A 24,123-nucleotide genomic window follows, 5' to 3' on the forward strand; every position below is an offset into this window, starting at 1 on the left:
CCCATCCGAGTGACCTCTTTTGCGAAGTTGGACCTGCCTAATTGGATTGTTTGTCCGAGGTAGAAGTAGGTACGACATGGACATTTGACATGATAATCTTGTCCATGTTCATTTTGAGACCTACTCCGCCCAGGTCTCGATCAAATCAGGCTTTCTCATAGTCCACGAACGCCAAGCATAGTGGCTGGTTAAAATCCTCTGTCTTCTGTATAACCTGCCGCAGCGTATGTATGTGGTCTATGGTACTTTAGCAGAATAGGCTTTAGCCTATTCGGAATCCCGCTTGTTCTGGATTTCGAAGGCTGGAAGTCGTCAAGCCTGCGCACGAGACGATTGGTGAAAACGCTAGAAAACAGCTTATATACATGGCTCTGAAGTGATATGAGCCTATAGTTCTTCAAAAGCATTTTATCGCCGTATATCACCTACGTACACGAATTTAGTTACACGGTGTCGCCAAACATCGACCGATACTTAGAAATTTCTACTTTCTTACTTTAAGTATGCTTACAACCAGCTGTACTGGTAACTGAGTGCGTCAAGATGTTTAGGCAAGTTTTTGTGACAACCTAGCAGTTTTAAAGTGGGTATAACGGAGTTGACAAAGTATGTTTTTATTACACATGTGATATGGTATATGGCCTGTTGTTTCGTAATATATCAATATTATGGAATTTTGTTCTTGGCAAGAACTTATTATAGATCCCGACAGGCAGAGCGGGTGAGCTCTACACGACATATTATATATTTTTTCTTCTTTTGAGTAGGTAAAGGAATATGTACAGATTTGGATGAAGAAATATATTGTAATCTGAAAGGTCTGGACTGATATTCATGGAAGGTTTATTAGCATACATACACTACAGGTTGAACAATGAAACTTCAAATGAAAAATATTTTGTATTCGACATCAAAATAATGATTGTTTAACATTGTAACACTTTTATTTACATGCATTTTTCTAAGTTTTCCAGATATGAATTTTTCTTTTGTTTAAGTTAACAAAATGTTAGATAACTTAAAATATATTTTTTTCTTTTTTTGGAATAGGTACATATAGTATACCATACACTAGCAACTTATCTGCTACCTAAAGCTGTTGTAAACAACTAAACAGTAACTAACAGTCATCAGCGTGTAAATACAAATATAATACTATGCAATATTAATTTATTGCAAAATAAAACAGTGAAGGTGAATAATATTGTTCGTATACAAACCAACTATTTCCTTTTTTGCCAACATAGAGTAGGTATCACACCCGTAGAATTTTGTAAAATCCTATAAATTAAAGTGGCAACACACAAATACGAAAACCAAAAAAACTGTCAGAGCCATTTAATAAAAAAAAAACATTCGGTATAACATTTTTGAAATTAAATACAGATCCATAAAATAAAACATATCACATATTTCAGTGATCCCGTCAAGTAATATTTTATATTAGGCCGGATCTACATATTAGAAGGAGGAGTAGTGAGGCGATTGGAAGAGAATTACTTTTTCTTGCTTTAGTTCGCTGTTGTTCTTGGTATGTGGTTGCGGCATTAGAGGAAGCAGCAAATGGTATGCTTTATAGGAATTTCATTTACATTCTAACCTGCGATCGGAATAGGGTAGAGGATTGACATTTTTCTACCAGGCGTAAGCGAAGAATTTCTAAATAACTATAAAAAAATATCAAAACCGCCAGGTGATTGATACAGTTACAGACTTGGGCGGTCACGTGTCTGCAATAAAATTCAATGTTTGCTACCTGGGCACACCCACCCGCTCACTGCCATACAAAAGTAGCAGACATTCCTACTTACTACATTGATATCACATTTACAGTCTATACAGATCTAGAATATCTATTAACTTTAAGAATATTAACAGAGTAAACATATTTAAGTAGTTGGTATTGTCTAGAATTACCTTTCTATAGGGACTAGTGAAGGATTAATTCGTTGAAGTTGAAGTTAATGTTTATTCGAAATCATCATCTCGGAGATCGCGTGACATGGGCGTCAACACACAATCAAAACCTTCGGAGGCATACAACTGTAGTATTAATTTTTATTATAAAAAAAAAGAAACTTATATAGGGGACCCAAACACATAGTTCAATCAAACCAAACACATTCATGGCACCGCGAGCAGCAAGTGTTTTGACATTGAGTTGTGGTGTAGGTAACTACTACCTACCTACTCTATTTCAAACACGAAGTATCATGTATAACACATGCGAATCACTTCTAATATTCCCAAATATTTTACAATAACATGACAAAAAATATAACCTTTTTTATTAATTGTTGTCCAAATATTTAACAGCGAGAACCGCTAACTACGCCCATCCGAAAACTTTACCTGAAGAAACCGACATCTGTCAGATGTCACTTCATACTGGGAATAGAGTAAGGAGTTTAGTTTTATTACTTACGAGCATTGGTAACAAGACCATCAGAAACAAAATACAAAAAAAGAATAATATTTAAACAATTACACAAAAAAGATCCCCGTTAGGTTTATGGGCAAAAAAAATCTTGATATAGATTAGATCTCCATTTTATGACTTTCAAGTAAATAAGACGGATACTGATAAGACAGAGTAACGACTATTATTTTTTAAATGGGTCTAGGGGTAATCAGAGACCTACATTAATATCTATTTATCCTCGAAGAAGAAGCACCTTCATTTTGGCTGACTAAAACATTGAAGCACCTTACTTTAAAATAAAACTCAAATTCTGTACAAACAACAAAACATTAAAAAACAAAGAAAGCCTCTTTTTACATAATTATCTTTTGTACTGCGACTTTGTACTTTGAATGCTGCATTTATAAGTTGATTAAGTAGTATCTATTTACTGACTGTATCTAATTTTATGACCTAACGCATAATTCGTTATTTTTTTAAAGACAATATTTTATAATAGTCTTTTTGATTAACGCGAGTATTACACATTTATTTAAATAAAATACTTTTTAAAGGATTCAGTGGCGTGTACTTGTATTTTCAAATTAGGTTTTTGCGTCCAGCTACAGGTCAAACCTGTCTATGGCAAATATCACCTCTGAGGCAATAAATGGCTCTGAACTTTGAAACAACTTGAAAACTTCTATTACTACTATTGCCTACCTCAATCCCCTGAAACATAAGTCTAGTAAAAAACGTAAGCCTGCAAGGTCATCAACATTAAATAATAAAAAATGTAACTTTAAAAAAAATGTTACAAACAGCTAAAATTACACGCGTTTTAATCATTTAAAGAGTATTTTATAATTTGTATTTTCTCTCTCCTGAACTCTCGCGATTAAAATGTACAAGTTTTATGATCAGATGAGTAGTTCACGCGTATCAAACATTTAAGGTTATACAATATTATAGATTGGATACATAAGTAGAACAATCACTAGGAATAGACAACAGGAACTGTCAGGGTAACTGCTGATTTTTTGATAAAATTCAGTTTTAACAAAAGTGTTATAGACCGTTTGGGCTAGCATGCGCAGTGCGCACCACGTCAACTTATCTCGACCCATTCTGTCTTCTTGCATACTTTTTTTTATAATATATAATTATACCGTTACAAATTTAGATTAATATAACAGCAAACCAAAAATCACGAAGATTTGTCCGGATTCCTATCACGAGTTGAGTTCGTAATGATAAATAAAATTAAGAATAGAAAGCTAGCGAAAAACTTACTTTTATTGGAAGCCTCTGTCCATATTTTTTTAAGTGTCATGTGGGGTAATTATGCGCAGCGGGTACGTGTTCGGGTACCCTTTAATGAATGGAGAGGGGGAAGTTTGTTGGTGGATAGCTTATGCAAGAAAAACCCAAGTAGTATCATTAGTTTGCTGCAAAAAAATAATATTAATTGGTGGATTAAATTAATTTTTTCGTCATGGCAAAATTGTCACACTGTTGGATAGTAATTAAAGTAAATGCATATAATTCTTTTATCAGTTAATAATGTATCCGAGCTTTTTATTTAGCATAACATTCGAAGTTATAGCTTCAATAAAGTTATGTAAGTATTTTTAAAATCAGTTAGCTTGTTAGGGCTTTAAAAATCCACTTAATTCTCTTAGCTATTTAGTTATTATTTAGCGCAAATTTACCCCGCACGAGTGCGCACACTTGCCCTTATTACGTGGAAAGTGTGCTCATTTAGAATAATTCGGATTAATCCATTTTTATTAGGAAGTGTTAAGGTTTCTAAAACCTTTATAGATTTAATTATTACCTAACTAAATACTCTATCAGAAACATAGTTTTATTTTCCTGTCATGCTTATCGTTTAAATCTTGACACTAGTTTTAATGCTCAAGTGCGCAAACTTGCCCCAAATTGTCTCTAACTAATCTTTTTCGATTGCTGCCAATAAAATGTTAAATTACAGCACCTGCCTACTTAACGTCCACTTTGATGAGAGAGCGCATGATGAATTCATTTTAATGATTAATAGAATGCTGAGAAATTTCATTTTGTGTTTAATGTTCGATAATCTAGTGAAAAGGCAATATTTTTTTGACAAAGACAATCTTAACAGTCGTAATGTGCATGTTAGGGTAAACGAGAAATTAGACGACGCAACGTAAAGAAGTTTCTCTCTCCCGTCGCGAGATATCTCGAGTTGCGCATGCTAGCCCAGCTTGGGAAGCGAGCGTTTCCCGCGGCTTGTAACTTTTTGAGTATATGAAAACATTTCCTATTAATCGTGATATATATCTACTATATCTCTTTAAAATACCAACAAAAAAATGGATAATAGCTTAAACGTACATTATCTAGCACACCCTAAAATTAAAATAGAAATCAAACTGATTTTAAAAGTGAAAACAGTGTTACAGCATCACAACCCATTTAAGTCATTAAAATAATGTAATACTTAACCTAATCTCGAGTTTCAAAATATGCAGTAAATTAGAGTTTATCTACACCCATGCTTTAAATCCTCCATTAAAGATTCTATAACAGTCAGCTTATTGCCAACATTAAAACATCCAATATCCTAATAACCATTACATCATCCAAACGAGTGTTGTAATAAAATTCAGTACAACATTACATCATCCGTTTTCATCACAACACTCGTTTGGATAATGTAATGGTTACTAGGACTGGCCCTTTTAATGTTAGCAGCGAGCTAACTGTTTCAGAATCTTTTATAGAGGATTCATATTATGGATGTAGATAAAGTCTTGTATGCAACTGTTGATAATTAGGTATTAAAACACTAATGTCATTCTATTATCACCCACATTCGTGTTTTAATACCACTTATTACACAAGAGTTGCATAAATAACTATTACGTCATAGCGTGAGCCAACACGGGTGAAGTATACTTTACAAGTCATAAGAGAATTTAGCAGGGCGCGTCATTATAGAAAAATAGACAGAACTTTTTTTTACACTTTCAACTACAAAGTACTGATCTAAGCATCAACTTCATAAAACCGTTGCTCGTGCTTTTTGAATTTGACGCTTGAGTTTTGGTGAATTTGGCAACACTTCAGGCAACTCTGTGACCTTGTGTATAGTGACGTCCGGCAGACTTGATTGTGACTCTTCTTTATGCAGTGGAATCCATACAGTACCACCCAACTCTGCTTCTATGCCACCCTGAAATATATACAGATACCATATTATTATTTACTCTACTGTGGCATAACCCGGACTAACTCGCAATAAGGAGATATTTTATTTTTAGTTATTACACTTTTTTGACACCACACTACAAAATATAATTTATAGTGATCTCTTCCAGGCAACCATTTGTAATGCAATAAAAGAGAAAGACAGTACATTAAAAGAGTAAGAAAAGTGTCAAAAATATACACACACATAATATATACTATACTAAAATATAAAGAAGTGAAATAATACGTTAGTAAAAAGTAGAAACAATAATTGATATTTCTGAATTGTTAAATTAAATCAAATAGAGGACAGATAATGTTTTTTTAGAGATACTGTGTGTATGGTAGGATTGAAATGGTATGGCATATGAGAAGGCATATGATATATAAGAAGGGGCAAACGCGCAATAGGCTCACGGGATGGGGAGGAGTGAGGCAACCGCCCATGGACATCCGCAACATCAGGTGTCAAGAGATGCGTTGCCGGCCTTAGGTGGGAGTATGCTTTTTTCTTAAGGGTCCCTAAGTCGTATCTGTTCGGAAAACCGCAGCCGGTAATTGATTCCACAAAGTTGCTGTGCGAGGCAAGAAATTTCTTGCAAAACGCGCGGTTGTGGAATGCCAGACGTCAACGTGATGCGAGTGGTACTTTGCAGGTTATGTCTGGTGGTGGGATTCGGCCGCTGGAATCAACCCGAACAGCTCCTCTGAGCACTCCCCGTGACAAATGCGGTAGAAGATGTAGAGAGAACCCACATCTCTACGCAATGCCAAAGAATCAAGCTGATTTGATCGTCGATGATTCGAGCCGCTCTTCGTTGTATGCGGTCAAATGGAAGAAGCTGGCTGCCAACAGCTAATGAGAAAAAAGCAAGAATTTGAGAGGAAGTTGCCGGAATCGACCAATACTAAGGATATCAGCCACTCAGCAAAAATTATGAGTTCCTCTGGAAGGTGTTAATGCATCCGGCACGTAGCTCTTGACCTTGCACCATATTTCCACTTGTTCCGTTCTCTTCATAGTTTTCTAGGCAGCGTCAAGTTAATATTCGGAGAAAAGTGGCAAAACGACTAGTCGTTTTTTTTTATTTCTATAGAAAATAGCATATAAGTCGTTGTGACGGTTATTGCTCGAACCCGAAGCCCGTGAATGCTGGAGTTTCCCAAGGCTGTGTTGTATCTCCTAAACTGTTTCTTTTGCATGTCAATGATAATTGTTTTGGAGGCCTCCATCATGTATATGGAAATCAGGCGTACTGGATACCTTTAAAAAAGCTAAAGGCCGGCAAGGCTCAAATGTTTCCTCTGGTGTTGCAGGTCAATGTGTGTTGACAATGGACATGTCTGCGCGCACTTAACATGCAGTCGTCACTTGTCGTGTGGTGTGAACGTCACACACCGTATATATATTAAGCTCATGTCACCCCTGTTATTGGCAGACGATGCTGTTTATCATCAGAAAGGCCGTTTACTCCCATAAGAGTATCTATACTAATAGTAAAAAAAAGCTAGTACTTATTAATCATTTTGTTTTGTTGATTATTCAAAAGAGTGATTCTAGTTTTAAGAAAGCAGCATAAACCAAAAATATCTAAAATAACAATACCTGAATATCAGTTTCAAGTTTGTCTCCAACCATTATGCAAGTCCTGGCCTCGACATTGAGCAGCTTGCAGGCTTCCAGAAAGATGTTCTGGTCGGGCTTCTCCCACGGCAGATCACCGGACACCAGCACGCAATCGAAGTATTTGCGAAGGCCGAGTCTCTCGATCTTCTGCCACTGGGCCCTCGACGGCCCGTTTGTGATCAGACCGAGAAGATAATCCTCCCTGTGCCATTCACCGACCACTCTTTCGTTATTACGCGGTACACGACGCTGAAACTCAGCACACAGTACACCGAAGAACACACGCCCGCACACACTCGTACCTCTCAGACCGCCATGGTCTTTGAGATAAAGCCGTGCAACAATTGTGTACACAGACCGCCTTTCACACATAATTTATTTGCGTTCACTTTGTATAAATTATATGTAAAAGTTAATCATTGTGATATGTTGACTTACGCCTTCTTTATATTAATTTATTACATCACAATATGATACCTCGTAATATATTAAGTACTTTATACGATAATTATTGCACGGTGTGGTCAACATTTCACTCCTTAAAATAATAAATAACAGTGAAGATATTTTAAAACGTAAGTAACGTAGTATTCAAATGAAATTAATAAAAGTTATATATGAAATGTTTATAAACATTAATCTATGACAGAAATATCTCCAAAGTTAAGTAATACTTTTGAGGTTATGTTTCATTACCTTCTGGGAGTCCTCACAATTTTTACAAATAAATTGAAACCTAAGTGTTGGGCACGCGGCGCCCAGAGTTATGTCACTCCTTGAGCAACAACCGAACTGTTGAAAAACAAGTTATTAATTAGCAATATGCGCCCAAAGCCAACCCAACGTTTGCAGAGGTAACTAAATTATAAACATTGCCACGTAGGCAATAAACATTAAAGTTCACGGATATTGATACAACACATTATGTACCTCTACAAAATTGGTGTTGACTTCAAATGACATTTCACATATAAAAGTAACTATTTCTTTTTCTCACACAGCATTATGTGGTACAGAATGTAGATGTGGTGCTAATAATTTTAGTGCCAATAATGAACAACTATGTAACCACACTGATGGAAGTATTAAGCCAATGAAATCATTCTCCACATAACACCATGCAATATTATTCCAAAGTAACATTAAGATTGATAAAACATGTTAAAACTTGGCACTTATGAAATGATTTTTGCGCGAGAAGCTCATTTCCATATTATTAAAGGCCTAATTGAGATTATACATGTAATTTTGGAATAATTTATTATTTACTACACTCATCAATTCCCTTGAAAAAATGTTTGACCTGTAAACATTTGCAAAGAAATTGTTACCATTGACATTGAAAGACATCATGAAGAAATATTTTAACGATTAACTTAACAAGTTGATTCTCTTATATTCGTGAATATTTCTGCATAATATAAACAACAAACATTCATACAGTATACATACCTCAATGTTTCTAATAGATGTATAACATCTGATGTCAAAGCTAAACATTTAAATCTTAGATTCAACCACTCGGCCGACACATTATCTGAAAGGCAAAGTTTTATGTTATTATAAATGTAGGTGAGGCGGACGCTCTTGTCGGACCTCAAAGAGTATATTAATATATAGGGAAAAGACGAGCCCTCTCTACGCATTACGAGCTGTCTATTTGAAAACTAGCGCCATCTGGAGATTGGCTCCGAAAATAACTATATATAAGCTCCAAATTATAAAATTCATTTTTAATGTTGTGACGCAATTAAATAACTAACTCTACATTTTAATGTAGGTATTGCAATTTTTTACCATGTTGAAGTTGCGTGTAGAGTTAGTTATTTAATTTTGTCACAACATAGAACATAAAGGATAGATTTAGTGTAGTAAATATGCAAATGGAACACGAGAGCAACATACATGCGCAAACGCTAGAAGTAGCCGCCATTTTATGACCGTGGGCAGTGACACAAATAAAGAAAAGTTGAAAGGTTTCAAAGCGAGTGACACCTGACAAAGCTTTCATTTTCGGGCCAACTAACAGAGGCACTACAGTCTTCTGAAAACGTCACTTTAAGGCGTCTGCCCCACCCCCGTCGGGCATGCTGATGTCTAGTTGAGGTATTTGGTTTAGTAGGGAGGCTGGATAAAGGAAAGTCGCTTGTAGACAAACCAATGTCGGTTTTTTTTATTATAGGCTGAGAATGAAATGCCAACTTTGCTCAAAAGATTTTATAGTAAGCGTTTAACAATGCTCCTAGCTCTTCAGGAATACGTGAGTGCTTATTGTTATATATGATATATTTATGTATCTGTTAATAACTTATTCCTAAAGCTGATTATTATTACGTTTTACTTCAATAGAGCGTAAAGATTACACGCACTTTTTTTCTAAATAATAAAGGTATAAATGACGACACTTTCCAAATACCAATAAATTTTTGGTTTCCTGGAATTCTTCTGATACAAATTAATAAGATCACACGATAAATTTTATTATTTTGTTTATTATATTATTTTTCGTTGTTATGAATTAGTATTACGACTCTTTGAGTATAACATATTAGATAATTTCACAATGTGGGTCATAACGTTCGTGGTCTAGCGGTATCGACGATAGAATCGTGAAGCGATATACCGTCGTCCATCTTGGGTTCGAATCCTGGCTTCATTTTCGTTTTTTTTGTTTCTTTCTCGATTACTGATTCATAACGAATGTCACGGTCGGTCATTGACATTAGCGATCAGCTGTGCAATGAAGTAGCACGTACCTTTGTAAGCGTCAATGTGACCTATATTATATTATGTCGTCATGGAGATCATCCCACAAGAATCTAATAGTTTTAATATGGTAATACAATAGTTTGTGCCATCAAAAATATTTATTAAAACACAAGGAAAGGGGTAAGTTGCACAGAATTTATATCTAATTGGGATAGAAGTTAGGCATTGGTATTTGTATCTGAAAATAATATTACTATTTTGTATTGTTATAGCCTATGGAAATGCCCTTTTAATGAATACATAAGTACCCTGAGAGGTTGAGCAGCCGAGAGTTTGGGTTTTGGTAGAATTCCCTCTAACGTTTAATAAAATTCTCCTGGCGTCCAAAGTAGTCTTAGTTAGTACTTAGCTTTAGTTTAGTTTAAATATAATTAGGTGTAATTAGGCTACAGTTGGTTTAGTAAAAGAAATATAAGTTCTTATATACCAAAGGTGTGTCATTTACATAACAAAACCCGTAACAACGTTAGCAAACAACGACGGTTATTAAATTTATTTGCCAGCGGCGACATTGGTAATTTACTGGCCAATTGAAGTAAGTAATCAACAGCCTAACAAAAATAAATAAAAACCACTTGAGAAATAAGTAGATTTTCAGATTTTTTTTTCGAAAAAGGTTTTTCTGCATATTTTTTCGAAATAAATGACGCAGTACCAGCCCAGTTGTCAGACACCACTGCAGAACACTTATAATATATCTATCGCATCACAAGCCTAACAATCTCAATCAAGCTCTCGTTGTTATGATATGAACCGTATTACACTTTCCGTTCCGGGAAACACTGATCGCGTGGTATGCCTTAGAACAGCGTGATTCTGGCGCTCGCGCAGCGTTCTGTCAATACGTATTATTTTACGTGTATTAATAGATTGCTTTTAATTCGAATGGTTTAGTGAATGTGAAAGCTATTGAAACAAGCTATAGGACCATGCAAAATAAACCATCTTATAAACAAAATAAGGGTCAGAACTTGGTGATGTAATAGTGTGCCGTACGGCACTTTCGGTTTTGGTGTATGTGAAAAATCTAGCGCCCTGAGGTACTGTCGATTTCGGAAGGTTACCCCCCTTACATCCCCTATTTGATCATGATAATCTTTCCTAACACTTCCTTCCATTCACTTATGCTTTTATTTTAAAGAATTACTTCTTTAAGCAATGGAATGAAGTTATAAGTACTAGAACGTTTGGAGAGAAAAGGAAGAACGTTGGTGAGACCTTAGATAATTCACACGTCTAAACAGTATCTTGTTGTTAGACAACTGATTAAAACACGCCAGGAATATTAGTTTAGTGTGCGTGACAAGCTACGTCTTAGCAACTTACTTGCTAACTCAAGTTGTGCGTGCACTGCGTAGGAATCGGTGCGTACGGAGCGGAAGGATTTGTTGATTTGTATTGATTTCTATGGTACTGCGTGAACTGGATCGGCATTTCTGCGCCTGAGACCTATATTTGTGCCGATGACGTCATCCTCAAGGAACGACGCATCATTTTAAATTAGTATCCTGTTCCTATTATGCGGTTGTAGAATATAATGAAGTTCAAAAAACATTTTTCGAGTCATATGAATGTACCCAAAAAATCGATTTTCATCTTCTAATAAATCTGAATATATTGTATGAAATTCTCCGAAAATTAATCTTTTTGAGTTTATATTATGAACCCATATCTTTCGTTTCCTCTTGTTTCTCTCTTCCTCTACTGATAAAATACAGCAAATTACAACAATATCCTCGTCACTATCCTGCATAATGCAAATGCATGTTAACAGGTTATGACGGCTGCTAAATAACTAAATTTCCAATGATGAATCCGAATCCGAAATATGTTTAAAGAACTTTATTCTCATTAAGAACAGAACATATTCACTTACATGAGAAAACAATATAAACATTAGGTATCTTATTCGTAGTACTGCGAGTCTATACAAAACAAAGTGGGTAGAAATGAAAAAACCGCGTAAACATTATGATCAACACATGCATTAAGAGCTACTAGATACGGCATGGCACGTCGGGGTAAGTATAGTTTGATATTTTTTTTTTTTGAATGACACTAATTATGTGTATGTATTTTATGTTAATTAAAGCATTTAAAGTAGATATGTATAGTAAATATATATGTATATTTCGGTAAGTTTTGAATTTATTTTTATAGTTGCGTATGTTATTAGTATTAAATTATAATGTTATTAGTATTATAGTATTGTACAAATATTAATTAATAATATATGTAGGTTTACATCTAATATAGTGGAATATAGGATTATTATTTATTATTTTGATAAGTGTTCAATATGTAATGTTTCAGGAGTTTTTTATAGGTTTGTAAAGATTGTGTATTTTTTATGTTACTGGGGAGCTTATTATATAATTGTAGGCCTTCGTACATAATATTTTTCTTACCGTAATTAGTTCTTGGTGCTCGACATATTAAATTATTTGCATTTCTTAAAATAATTTTTTGAACTTGTACTTTTTTAGTGAAACTTATTTGTGTATGTACATTTTTCGTTAAAATTTTTCTTACTAATAAACAAGTATTATAAATATATGTTTGAGTAACCATAGTTCTACCCAGAGTTCTACCATATAATCAATGTGGGGCTAAACAAGTGTGTTATAGATAAGGTAACGCACTTTTTGTGGAAGACATCGTCTTATACTCCGTAATAGTCCAGTGAGAGAGGCAAGCTTGTTTCTGGCTTTGTCAATATGTGATGTCCTAGATATTTTTCCTTATCACTCCTTTTTATTTCTACATTATTTATCTTAAGAGGTTGATAGTTAGGGATTTTTTTATTTTTGGATTTAAATATAATGTAGTTTGTTTTTAAGGTATCTATAGTAAGTAAATTATATTGAAACCATTTATTGAGTAAAATCAAATCATTTTGTGCATCTGTAATAATTGTGTGTATTGAGCTGCCATAGTAAAATAAACATGTATCGTCAGCGTATAAAGTTATGTTTCCTGTTAAACCTATTTCATTTATGCTATTAATATAGATCAGAAATAGCATTGGACCTAATATTGATCCTTGAGGAACGCCAAAATTAACAGGTTTCGGCTTACTCTTATATTCTCCGATTTTCACTTTCTGACTACGGTTTGACAAATAGGATCTAAACATGCTATGTGCATAGCCCGTTATTCCTAGATTTGCTAGTTTTTCCAAGAGTATTTCATGACTTACAGTGTCGAACGCCTTTTTTAGGTCTATAAATATCCCTAGAGCCATTTTGTTTTGGTCTATATTTACTTTAAGTTTTGTTAAAAGGTCTATTGTAGCTGATTGTGTGATATAATATTGTTAGAGTTTAGGTATATTTCTAAGCGATTATATATAATTTTTTCAAAAATTTTTGAGATAATAGGGAGAACAGATATCGGGCGGTAGATGCCTGGATCACTTTTACTGCCTGACTTAAAAATGGGAGTAACTTTGGCAAGTTTTAAACTGTCGGGGAAAATGCCTCGTTTGAGACATTTATTTATACAGTTTGTGAGATCGGAGATGATTAATGTCTTGATGCATTTGATAACTTTAGTGTTTATGCCATCAATGCCAGCAGCCGTATTACTATTAAGATTGTCTACTATGTTGCTGACTTCATTGGTAGATGTGAGTGATAATTGAGAAAGTTGTGTCGACACTGTCTTAGTACCAATAAACACATTAGACTTATGGTATGTAGGAGATATTGCATTAGCCAGAGTCTCACCAATAGTAGAAAAGAAATAATTAAAATATTCACAAATTTCGACTGGATCACAAATAGAATCTTCTTCGGTTTCTAGCTTAGCTGGAGCAGTAATATCCTTCGGTTTTTTGCAGCATAGGGTATTTATTAGGGACCACATTTTGGAAGGCTTATTTTGACAATTTCTAAAAGATTTACAATAATATTTAGTTTTACAGTCTTGTATGATTTTCGCCACATTTTTTTTATCTGTCATAAACTCTTGACCTATTTTAGTATCATGAGGATTCTTTCTATATTTTTGCCATAGTGCATTTCTTCTATCTATACCCTCTATGATATTTTTATTTACCCAATCTTGTTTAACTGTGTTGCATATCTTTTTTTTGTTTATTCTACTCTGATTTATGCTTTTTATTATGTTCTCTTCTAAAATACAATATTCTGATTGTTTACTATCCTTGGTGCAGCTTTCAATGTTTTTATAGAGTATTTGATAGTCAATCGCTTGATATGTATGTGTCTTCAAGGGTTCTGGTTTATAGTTGTGAATTTCAAAATAAATTTGTTTATGGTCTGACATACTAGATTCTATTATGGCCAAGTGGAATTTATTCTGTTTTAAATTTGAGGAAACGTGATCTAAAATAGTTTTAGTTTTATCAGTTTCACGGGTACAATAGTCTTGGTGAATTTTATTTATTATTTCAAAGCCACTTTCTTTTACTGTAAGTTTGTAATTCTGAACAGTTTTGTCGGTGCTTAGTAGGTCATAATTAAAATCTCCAAGTATTAAAGCCCTTTTCCTTTTTTCCAGCTGCGTTGAGTAAAAGTCTAAGAAATCTGTGTGGTTAGTACGTCCGGGTTTATATATTGCACCTACATCTAAGCAAAATTTGCTTATATGAATCCAAAGGTAATGATTTGCATCAACAGAGTGTTTTTCAATAAAATTATGTTTGAGACTGTTATGGGCAAAAATTGAGACACCACCCCACCACCCCTGACCTCTTGTCTGTAGTTGTAGTAATGAGTATAACCTGGAAGCTGAATTGTATTTGCCTCATCCTCTGAGTTGATCCATGTTTCTGTTATAACTATTAAATGGATGATGGTATTTTCGAAAGACTGAACAATGCATCTTAATTCGTCTAATTTTCCTCGCTTAGTAATACTGCGAACATTTGCGTACAGGCATTTTAAAGACTTCTTGGTAGTTGTAATATCGGAACACTTCTTGCCAATTTGAAAAGAGGTTGTGTCCCAGTTTTCCTTTTTTGAATCATTTATCAGTTTTTTGGCGGAGCAGAAATTATTTTCGGCACACCCCTAACGTATTTTATGACAAGATTTGTTTCGCCACTTTTTGTTCGACGCTCTAGCTCTTCTCTGAGATATTTCATAAATGATTGCTCTACCCTGATCAAACACCCCAGGTGTTTGATCAGGGTAGAGCTTATTCACTTCATTCATCACACTTGATTTGTTTCGAAGTATATGCAGAGCTGTTTCTGAAGACTCAAAACAAACTTTGATTAAACGGTGTTTTTCTGGGTTATATTTTCCTAAGCGTAATACTTTTTCAGGTCGAGGACAATCTGTGTACATAGTTTTTAGGATACTCCAGGACGCATTCTTATCATAGTCCTGTCTCTCTTTCGGGTCTGTAGATGTTGATTCGAATCCGATCGAAATCCGAATGCAGTGGACGCACCCCATCGGCATTTCGTAAATGACGATGCCTCGTACGCTGCGTACGCACTGATTCCGACGCAGTGCACGCACAGCTTTACTCGCAATTTGTATGACACTTTGTGTTAGTGTGCGTGAATTGCTCTAAATAGAGGATAGTTCCAAATTTTATTTTTTTCGACGATTTCACAGCTATCATAGACTATCTAGACGTATAAATGATCTACGGGTGACTGGTGAGTCGTCTAGCAACGTCAACACACAGTGACACAACACAAAATGGCGTCTGCAAATTACGGTTGCACGTGCGGATCATTAAACTGCTTTATAAGCTGAAATTCTGGGAACATCGCCAGATGACGGCGACGTCGACCCGCCGCGCCGCTAAAATGAGTTCCTTGTAACAAAGAAACTATCCACCGTCTACTTTAATAAACAGAAGGAGCTAGTTTATCGTAGCATGATATTAATTATTGTAAGCCACAGTGTTCGCTAAAATATTGTAGAAATATTTAGAATCAGATTTGCTCGCCGCCAAACATGTAGTTCGCCATGAAGCTGCCATATGCATCTATTTGGACAGGTCATACAGATACCGCCTTCTTTTTTAATGCTTTTTTTTGCTGATGGTAATTGATACGCCCTGCCCATTACGATGCAGTGCCGCTCAGGATTTTTGAAAAACCCAAAAATCCTGAGAGTCACTACAATTGCACTAGTCCCTTTGAGACATAAGATGTTAAGTCTCATTTACCCAGTAATTTCACTAGCTACGGCGCCGTTCTGACTGAAACACAAAAAATACAACTGCTTCACGGCAGAAATAGACTCATAATCAAGCCGGAATTCTGTGCAAAGGAGCCTCCCACTGATCTTCGTCCCTCAGAGATTGTATTATCCATTAGTGCACAAGTATTTACAGCAATGTTGGGGCCAATCAAGTTTGGCGATAGCTTCCAGTTAAATAAAACAATAAACATAATATCAACTTACTAGCAATGTGCCTATAATTCTTAGGTAAACAGTTGCGCCACAAATTGGCAGGCCATTCATTAATCCCATATGATTCATTATCCGGACAATCCCGGAAAACACGCAGGAACTTTGTGGCACTCTCATTGGCAACATCATCAGAAATCCCATACTCATTCATTAAGATCTGCACCATCTGTAGAAATCAAATTTAATTGAAGCTGTTTTTAAATTCCCACATTAATTTAAATTCAAATTTGGTGTACTATGATATAATATCACAAGCTGACCCGACAGATGTTGTTCTGTACATATGAAATAAAATACTGTTTTTTATAAATTTGTCAATAATATTTTGTAAATTATGCTCCCTGTGACAATATTTCATTATAACAATTATGGATCGCAAATCGAAATAAAAACTATTCTGTCGCACGAGTTGGACAAAACTGCACTCCATGAAGCAATTCCTATTAAAAACTGTTCATTAGAGTAGGAGTTGACTGTAAGCAAACATCAGGATACTGGATATATATATATATATATACATATATTATGGTAGGTATTTCAAGTGACCCTATTTGCAGAATGCATGCAATATTATATTAATATGCCGGGAAACTGATACTACTCCCTTAATTGTTAGAGTACATAATCCAATGTTACTATAAAAACTACAAATAGAAAGGGTTCAATGTACTATTTGGTTCATTCACCTGTCTTGGCACAGAGATTTAGTTGTAAGTTGATCCCAGTAGAGGTTATGTTATATATTTAACACATTGTTATGTTTTTTTATCAATGGGTAATAAACAAACAGAAAGCATTTATACTCTTTATTGGATAAATATTATAAAAACGAAAATGTGCTAGCTAAATTTAACAAATCAAATCATATTTACAAAAGTACAACAGTCATGTTATATGTCCACATATGTAATTATTTTTAAGTACAAAAAATTAAAAAAATAAGTGTCAGAAAATTTAGTCTCCAAAGAGCTTCTTTCCTAAGTCCATCATTCTGTGGTTTCTACACATTTTCAATGCACCACCTTTCTTAAGGACTGCAATGGAGTTCTCATTTGAGTCAACCAATTTGCATAAGAAGTCTTCAAATGCTGATTTGACATTAGGAGGCAATGTACCAACTTTCACTTTAACTAGCATCTCTGCAATGCCTCCAGCCCAACCACTCTCAATAGCAAACTCAGATATCCAAGGAATACTTGTCAGAACACCACTTAGTGTTTGCATTCCTAAAAACCAGAGATCTGCAATTTCATTCCAATCTTGTTTATATGTCATGGACACCACAAGTGCGCTTGGATCATTAGACTCATCTACAATGTAGGCATCCCACAAGAATCTAATAGTTGACTGAATATAGCGACATATAGAAAAATCATTTTTCTTGACTTTACTAGCCTGTTGCTTCAGTAGTAGCAATCCCAAAACTGCTAGATGTCCATGTAGTACAAGATTCTCAGCTGTATTTTTCAATTCAGGTAAGTTATTGAAAATGAATTTCAATAAGGTGTTGAATAAGAGGCTATTTTCTACAACTTTTGGAGCCAACACTGTCAAGTTCATAAAAATATTACAAAGGCTGACCATAGCTGCTCTTGAATCTTTCATGTCTTCAACAACTTTGGGGTCAAGCTCTGGCTCTGGTTGAGTCTTGACTTTACCTCTTTCCGATTTAGGCACAGGTGGCTTTTTATAATGTACAATAGACCAATGAAAATTCATTGCCTCATACAATATATCCTCTTCTTTTAAATTGAGGACAATATCTCGTGCTTTGTCTTCAACAACAAGATGACAAAGTGCTGGTAGCATAAGTCGTAATAAATCTATTTGACCCATTAAAGATGTTTCGCTACCCAAAGATTCTCCATCAGACTTATTTTTTTCTGACAATTTTCGTGCTCTATAAGCATGAAAAGAATCATTGGCAAGAGAAAACATGAAAGGGAGGAGATTATATATTTGATCTCTCATTGCAGTGGTTTCTTGGGCAAGCCAAGATACTAGAACTCTTACCATGGCACATACAAATACTTTTTCTATATCAGGAAGTTTATCTCGGTTTTTGTCATTAGACACTTTAGTTAATAGAGATACAACAGCATTAAATGCACCCTTCAGACTAGTGTAAACAGACTGTTTTTCTTTTTGTTCCAAATCAAGTTGGTCAGTTGCCATATAATTGATTGAAGACTCTAGAACAATGAAACATGCAGTGACTAGGTCTGCATTAGCAAATGCTTGTTTAAAACTTCTATCTTCCAGCTGCATTCTTATCTCAATGGCACAGAGCTGTAGGAGTAATAGGAAAAATTTCTTAGGATTTTCTTCATCATTGAATGTCCATTCAACTCCAAGCAGGTCAATTATATTTGCAGCCAACTTTAAAGCTGGATCTCTTTGATTTTTCCCAATTTTACTGGTTAATATATCATTCAGAGCCTTGTAAATACTCTGGGGCCAAGTTTCATCAGAAGATCCTGGTAAGACTGTTATTTTATTACAACTGTACAATAGAGCACTTAGGATTGAGGCGAGTTCAAATTTTCTTTCAGACTGATCAGTTGCAAAGTCCAGTGCAATCTTATTAACCAAGGCATGGAATGGTTTCGGGTCATTTCCCCAAGCATCAGGTCCATATCTACTAACAAGTTTCACAAGGATATTCAGAGCTTCATCAGTTTGAAAACTTTGGTGTGAATATATCTCAGACATTTTCTTAATGGCACCCACTTCAATCAGAGCCTTTTGTCCTGCTTCTTGTTCAGCAATACATTGAAGACATGTGTAGGCTTCACTTATAATGATCAGATTATCATCATAGTCATCATTATCTGATGTTTGTACTATTTCTAGAAATACTGGTACATTTGCAAGCATTTCTGGATGTGTTGCAAGTTCTGGCTCATTACAGAAGCATGTGAGGACAGACAGAGCCACTGATTTATACACTGATGTAGGGCAGTCATCTTGATTATTGGTTCCTGTTAATAATTTCTTGAGAAACTTAAAACCGATTGCTTCAAACAGAGCCTTCTTTGCTGCGGTATTGCAGTCTTTTCCTTTGACTAATTTGGTGACCATAAAAAGGGCCGCAAATTTTTCCGTATCACTTTTAGCCGCTTTGAGAATGGCAATGCACTTTTTAATAGGCTCTGATATATCTCCCATGTTTGATGCTACACTTTAGCGTCGACAAAATATAATACCACTCGCCACTGTGAGGATCAATCCGCTGATTCGGGCGCACACTGTTCGCATCACATTTATAATTAGATCGTATTCACTTCCAAAATAACTACTAAATCTGAGCGTTGAGCTCACTCCTTCTCCAACTTGAAGAAACTATTTATATCACACTGGAAGGGAACACACGCGTGCCACAAAAGAAACGATCATCATATCAACTACGAAGTACTAGTAGGTACGGAATCGCGACGCATTGACAGCGCGCGCAGCTTGCTCAATGCTCTTGTAAATTGGAATGATATAACCGTGACCGTGGCAATGTCAAAAAATATTTGTTTCCAATGTAATTTATTTTCATACCTTATTGCAAGCTTTTGAGTCTCCTTTTCTTGTTTGTATTAATGTATTGTCTAAATCGAAAAATATTGCTGAAACGTCATTTTTTCCTTCAAAAACACCATCCATATTTTTGCACAAATATAAGTTGAGAACCACAAAATCAAAAATGGTCGACTGTATTTTGAAATGTCTAATGATGAATTGCGTTTTAACTTTTAGCTTTGCGAAAATGCGAATTGAACTCTGAAGACTGAAGATAAAATTTGAAGTTGAGGCACCAATTGGCCCGAACCAATCACAATTCAGTATCCATAATATCTCACGAGTCACGACTTACAGTCATTGTCAATAAAATTGACGTATGTCAAAAATATGTGTATACCGTAGACTGAGTAAACAATAGACAACTGGTTGCCGTGCCGCATGTGAGATAGAATGATAGGTGGGTAGTATTGCCGTATCAAAGCTTCACCCTGATTTTTAACAATTCCGCATTGTCTAAAAGTCCAATAATCTGTAATTTAGTAGTAGGTCTGCTAGATTTTATACGTTACATTAATTTGGTTGGGATCACAGGATTATTGAATAATGAGATGAGCCTGATGCGAATATTTTCATATATACGCATTAAGATTTTATGAAACAACTAAATAACATTCAACCTAAGTGGCATTGTATTAACCGTAACATACTAATACTTACTACTTATATATTAACATATAGCACATACTTAATACATAGCGGTTAACTCAATATATTTCGGACGTGATTTCATGCCTTTGCTAGTACGTGAACATGGCGTTGCAACAACGATTTTTGGAGTTTACTCCTTAAGAATCAAATTCAAATTCAAATATTTTTATTCAAAATAGGATGTGACATCACTTATTGAAAGTTAAAAAACTACCACCCATTCCAAAATGAATGCCTCAGACCTGAGAAGAATGGGCGCAACAAAGTCAGCGGGCTTTTTTTTTCATCGAATAAATATGTTTACAAAGTAATATTGTACAATTAAACTTATTATTTAATAGCCTGAGGGCGGTTACTCCATCCCCAATCTGTGGTATCATTAAGAAAGTCATTTATGTTATAGTTACCTTTACCACACAAACATTTTTTAACAATTCTTTTGAATACCGTAATACTTTTGTTTTGAACATTTTCTGGGATCTTGTTCTACAAGCATATATATCGCCCCACAAAAGACTTACTAACTCGACTTAGCCGAGTAGTAGGCATCATAAGTTTATGTCTGTTCCTGGTGTTAACATTATGGTTATGATAGTTTCTGGCAAATTCACTTATGTGTCTATGAACATACATTACATTATCAAGAATATATTGAGAAGCAACAGTCAAGATGTTAATTTCTTTGAATTTAGCTCTCAATGATTCTTTAGGACCTAGGTTATAAATAACGCAAATAGCCCTCTTCTGCAGCACAATAATACTGTATTAATATCGGCAGCGTTGCCCCATAGCAATATACCAGAGGACATAATACCTACTCAAACGTCCGGGCAACTAGAGCGGCTTTTTTCTTTAGACAGTCAAACGTCCAGGCAACCAGAGTGGCCCAGTCGACTTGCGTATTTATTTTGTGTTATAATCTGTAGTATGAGTGAATTAGCTTGTCAAATACGATTTTTAAGACTCTATGGTAAGTAATTGTAATAGGCTTATCTTTAAATATCAAGTATCCGAGCAAAAATTAAAAGAAATAATTAATTGAAAATCGGTTTGCGGGGGGTATTGTCATTTGTTTATTTTTGTAGTGTCAAGTGTTTTGTTATTGTTTTGTTTATCATGTAAGTGTAATATTTTAATTACGTATTATATTTGTTTTATATATGAAATTAATCCTCATAATATCTAGTTTCCGATTTTATCTACAAATTACATATAAAATTCTTCTTACGACATTAAATCGACAAGTTATAACAGTATGATCGATACTACTTTATCGATTTGGTTTAAATATCAAATTTTTATTGTAATCCAATTAATTAACAGTATATCATTTCTTGTAATAGGGACTAAATATCATAAATATAATGTTTATAATATTCAACAATCTGGATGTATTGAGACAACCAAGTATTTCACGTTTTACTTGTGCATTCCGCAGATAAATTGTAGGTATATACTAAGAATGGGTGCTTTATTTTAGTTTAATGCAACAATCCCGTAAGTCGAAGTAATGACATATTAATATCAAAAAATAGGTTATATAGTCTATTTCAATAATAATCAAGTTGTATTAATGTGTGCGCTAATATTTTACATAAAAACTTAATATAATGAAAATGTTATCACATTTCTACCTATAATCTCGAGCTTTAACCTTTTATTTATATATAACTTGGGTTCAAAAACATAATTTATGATTTTACACGTTGATTTTCTATACTTTTAACTACGTGAATGTATTTTTTATATAGCCATAGGTGGAGTCGTTATGTAATTATATCGCTTTTAATAATGATGAATCTCGCGCTCGCCGTCGGATAATCTTAATCGCGTCATCGGACGTTTCGCTACCTGCCAGCTGTCATTAATCGGACGTTGCAATAGATACTATGGAAATAAATAAAGTATACCAGTCGTGCCGTATCTATGTCAGTTAATTATCTAATCTTTTTAACCGCGTATGCTGCAGAACTAAGTCTGTTCGCCAATCCTTGAATATGGTGCCCCATTGTAATTTGGAATCTAGAGTTATGCTAAGAAATATAGCAGATTCCATCGGTTCTATCACCTCTCCGTTTAACAAAACATTTGCATTTACATTTTTGACATTTGGTACGGTAAATTTAGTGTATTTAGTTTTCCTGCTATTTAACAATTGGTTATTAGCGCTAAACCAGTACACGATGTCAGATAGAATATCGTTCACTTCGTCATACATAGCTTGGTTTCTTTTAACTTTGAAAATCAGTGAAGTGTCGTCCGCAAACAATACTTACCCTATGTTTTTTCTCTGTAAGATTAGGAAGATCATTTATAATTTTTATAGATAAGGAAGAGGAACGGTCCAAGAATAGACCCTTGTGGTACCCCCATACTGAGAGGAGTCTCAGGAGATCTCCTACCATTCACGTCAACCCTCTGAATTCTATTGTTTAGATACGAAGTCAGAAGATCGAGCGCAGTTCCTTTTATGCCATAGTGGTATAGCTTCCTGACCAGCGTTAAATGTTGAACACAATCAAAAGCCTTAGATAAATCACAAAAGATGCAAAGTGCATTCTGCGATTACTCCCAGGCATCAAAAATATTCTTGATTAGCTCAACACCTGCATCCGTTGTTGAACGTCCCCTAGTAAAGCCACATTGTTTCAAATGAAGTAACTTATGAGAGTTAAAGTAAGTAAGGATTTGGCTTAAAATTATTTTTTCTTCTGATATACTTCTTTATGATATACTTCTATCTTTTCTTTATGATATACTTCTTCGACTTACATAATTTTAATAAAACCTCCTCCAATACATTTTCAAATAATTCATAAACTGCATCTGGGGGTCTGTATATACTAACAACAATGGCGCGATCAAGCTCTGCACACGCTATTTCAATGGTACGTTCAACAGAGAGGCCTACAATATCTTCACGTTCTTTGAATTAAAATAATTTACTTACAAGTATAAGAGAACCGCCACGTGTAGCCTTTTCTCTGCAAAACGCACTTGCCACCTGATGACCACTGAAATTAAAGATGAGCTGAACATAAAATATGTATATCTTTATGATTAACAGAGCACTGGCTCAGAAAAAAAATCCTTGCATGTTTTGGTGCATCATGTTTGCAATTTACAATTATTACTTATTCTTGTACATGTTAAATTACTTGTTCTTACATTGCTAGAGGAGTCTCCTATTGTCTTATTGTTTAATTTTTTTGGAAAATATTCCAAATCTTTACTTAAATTAGTACACTGCTCAATAGAAGCAGTGGTTATTAAATTAATACTCTGCTCAATAGAAGCAGTGCTTATCAACTTACAACTAACCTGCTCAAAAGAAGCTGTTCACGACAGATCGCTTGATCGTTGTGATTAGTTCTGTAAGTTCAACATAAGTGGCGGTATGTAAAATTAGTTAGTTGTAAAAACGCACTATTAATAATTTTCGCAAAATGTCTAGTATGTAAAATAATTATTTT

At 34.7% G+C, this 24,123-nt stretch overlaps 2 protein-coding genes across 2 annotated transcripts; both read right to left on the reverse strand.

The window, feature by feature from the left end:
- Positions 1-885: 885 nt before the first annotated feature.
- Positions 886-20,265, reverse strand: LOC126967472 (N-acylneuraminate-9-phosphatase). The gene is made up of 5 exons (XM_050811963.1): positions 19,979-20,265; positions 16,424-16,598; positions 8,715-8,799; positions 7,242-7,464; positions 886-5,618 (listed from the first exon to the last, which is right to left on the reverse strand). Exons 1-5 carry the CDS (start codon positions 20,081-20,083, stop codon positions 5,445-5,447), a joined length of 762 nt encoding a protein of 253 aa, XP_050667920.1. The 5' UTR covers positions 20,084-20,265; the 3' UTR covers positions 886-5,444.
- LOC126967469 (neurochondrin homolog) lies at positions 17,224-19,788 on the reverse strand. The gene has a single exon (XM_050811961.1). It carries the CDS (start codon positions 19,598-19,600, stop codon positions 17,387-17,389), a length of 2,214 nt encoding a protein of 737 aa, XP_050667918.1. The 5' UTR covers positions 19,601-19,788; the 3' UTR covers positions 17,224-17,386.
- Positions 20,266-24,123: the final 3,858 nt, after the last annotated feature.

The sequence above is a fragment of the Leptidea sinapis genome, chromosome 13, assembly GCF_905404315.1.
Source record: "Leptidea sinapis chromosome 13, ilLepSina1.1, whole genome shotgun sequence".
Classification (NCBI taxonomy): Eukaryota; Metazoa; Arthropoda; class Insecta; order Lepidoptera; family Pieridae; genus Leptidea; species Leptidea sinapis.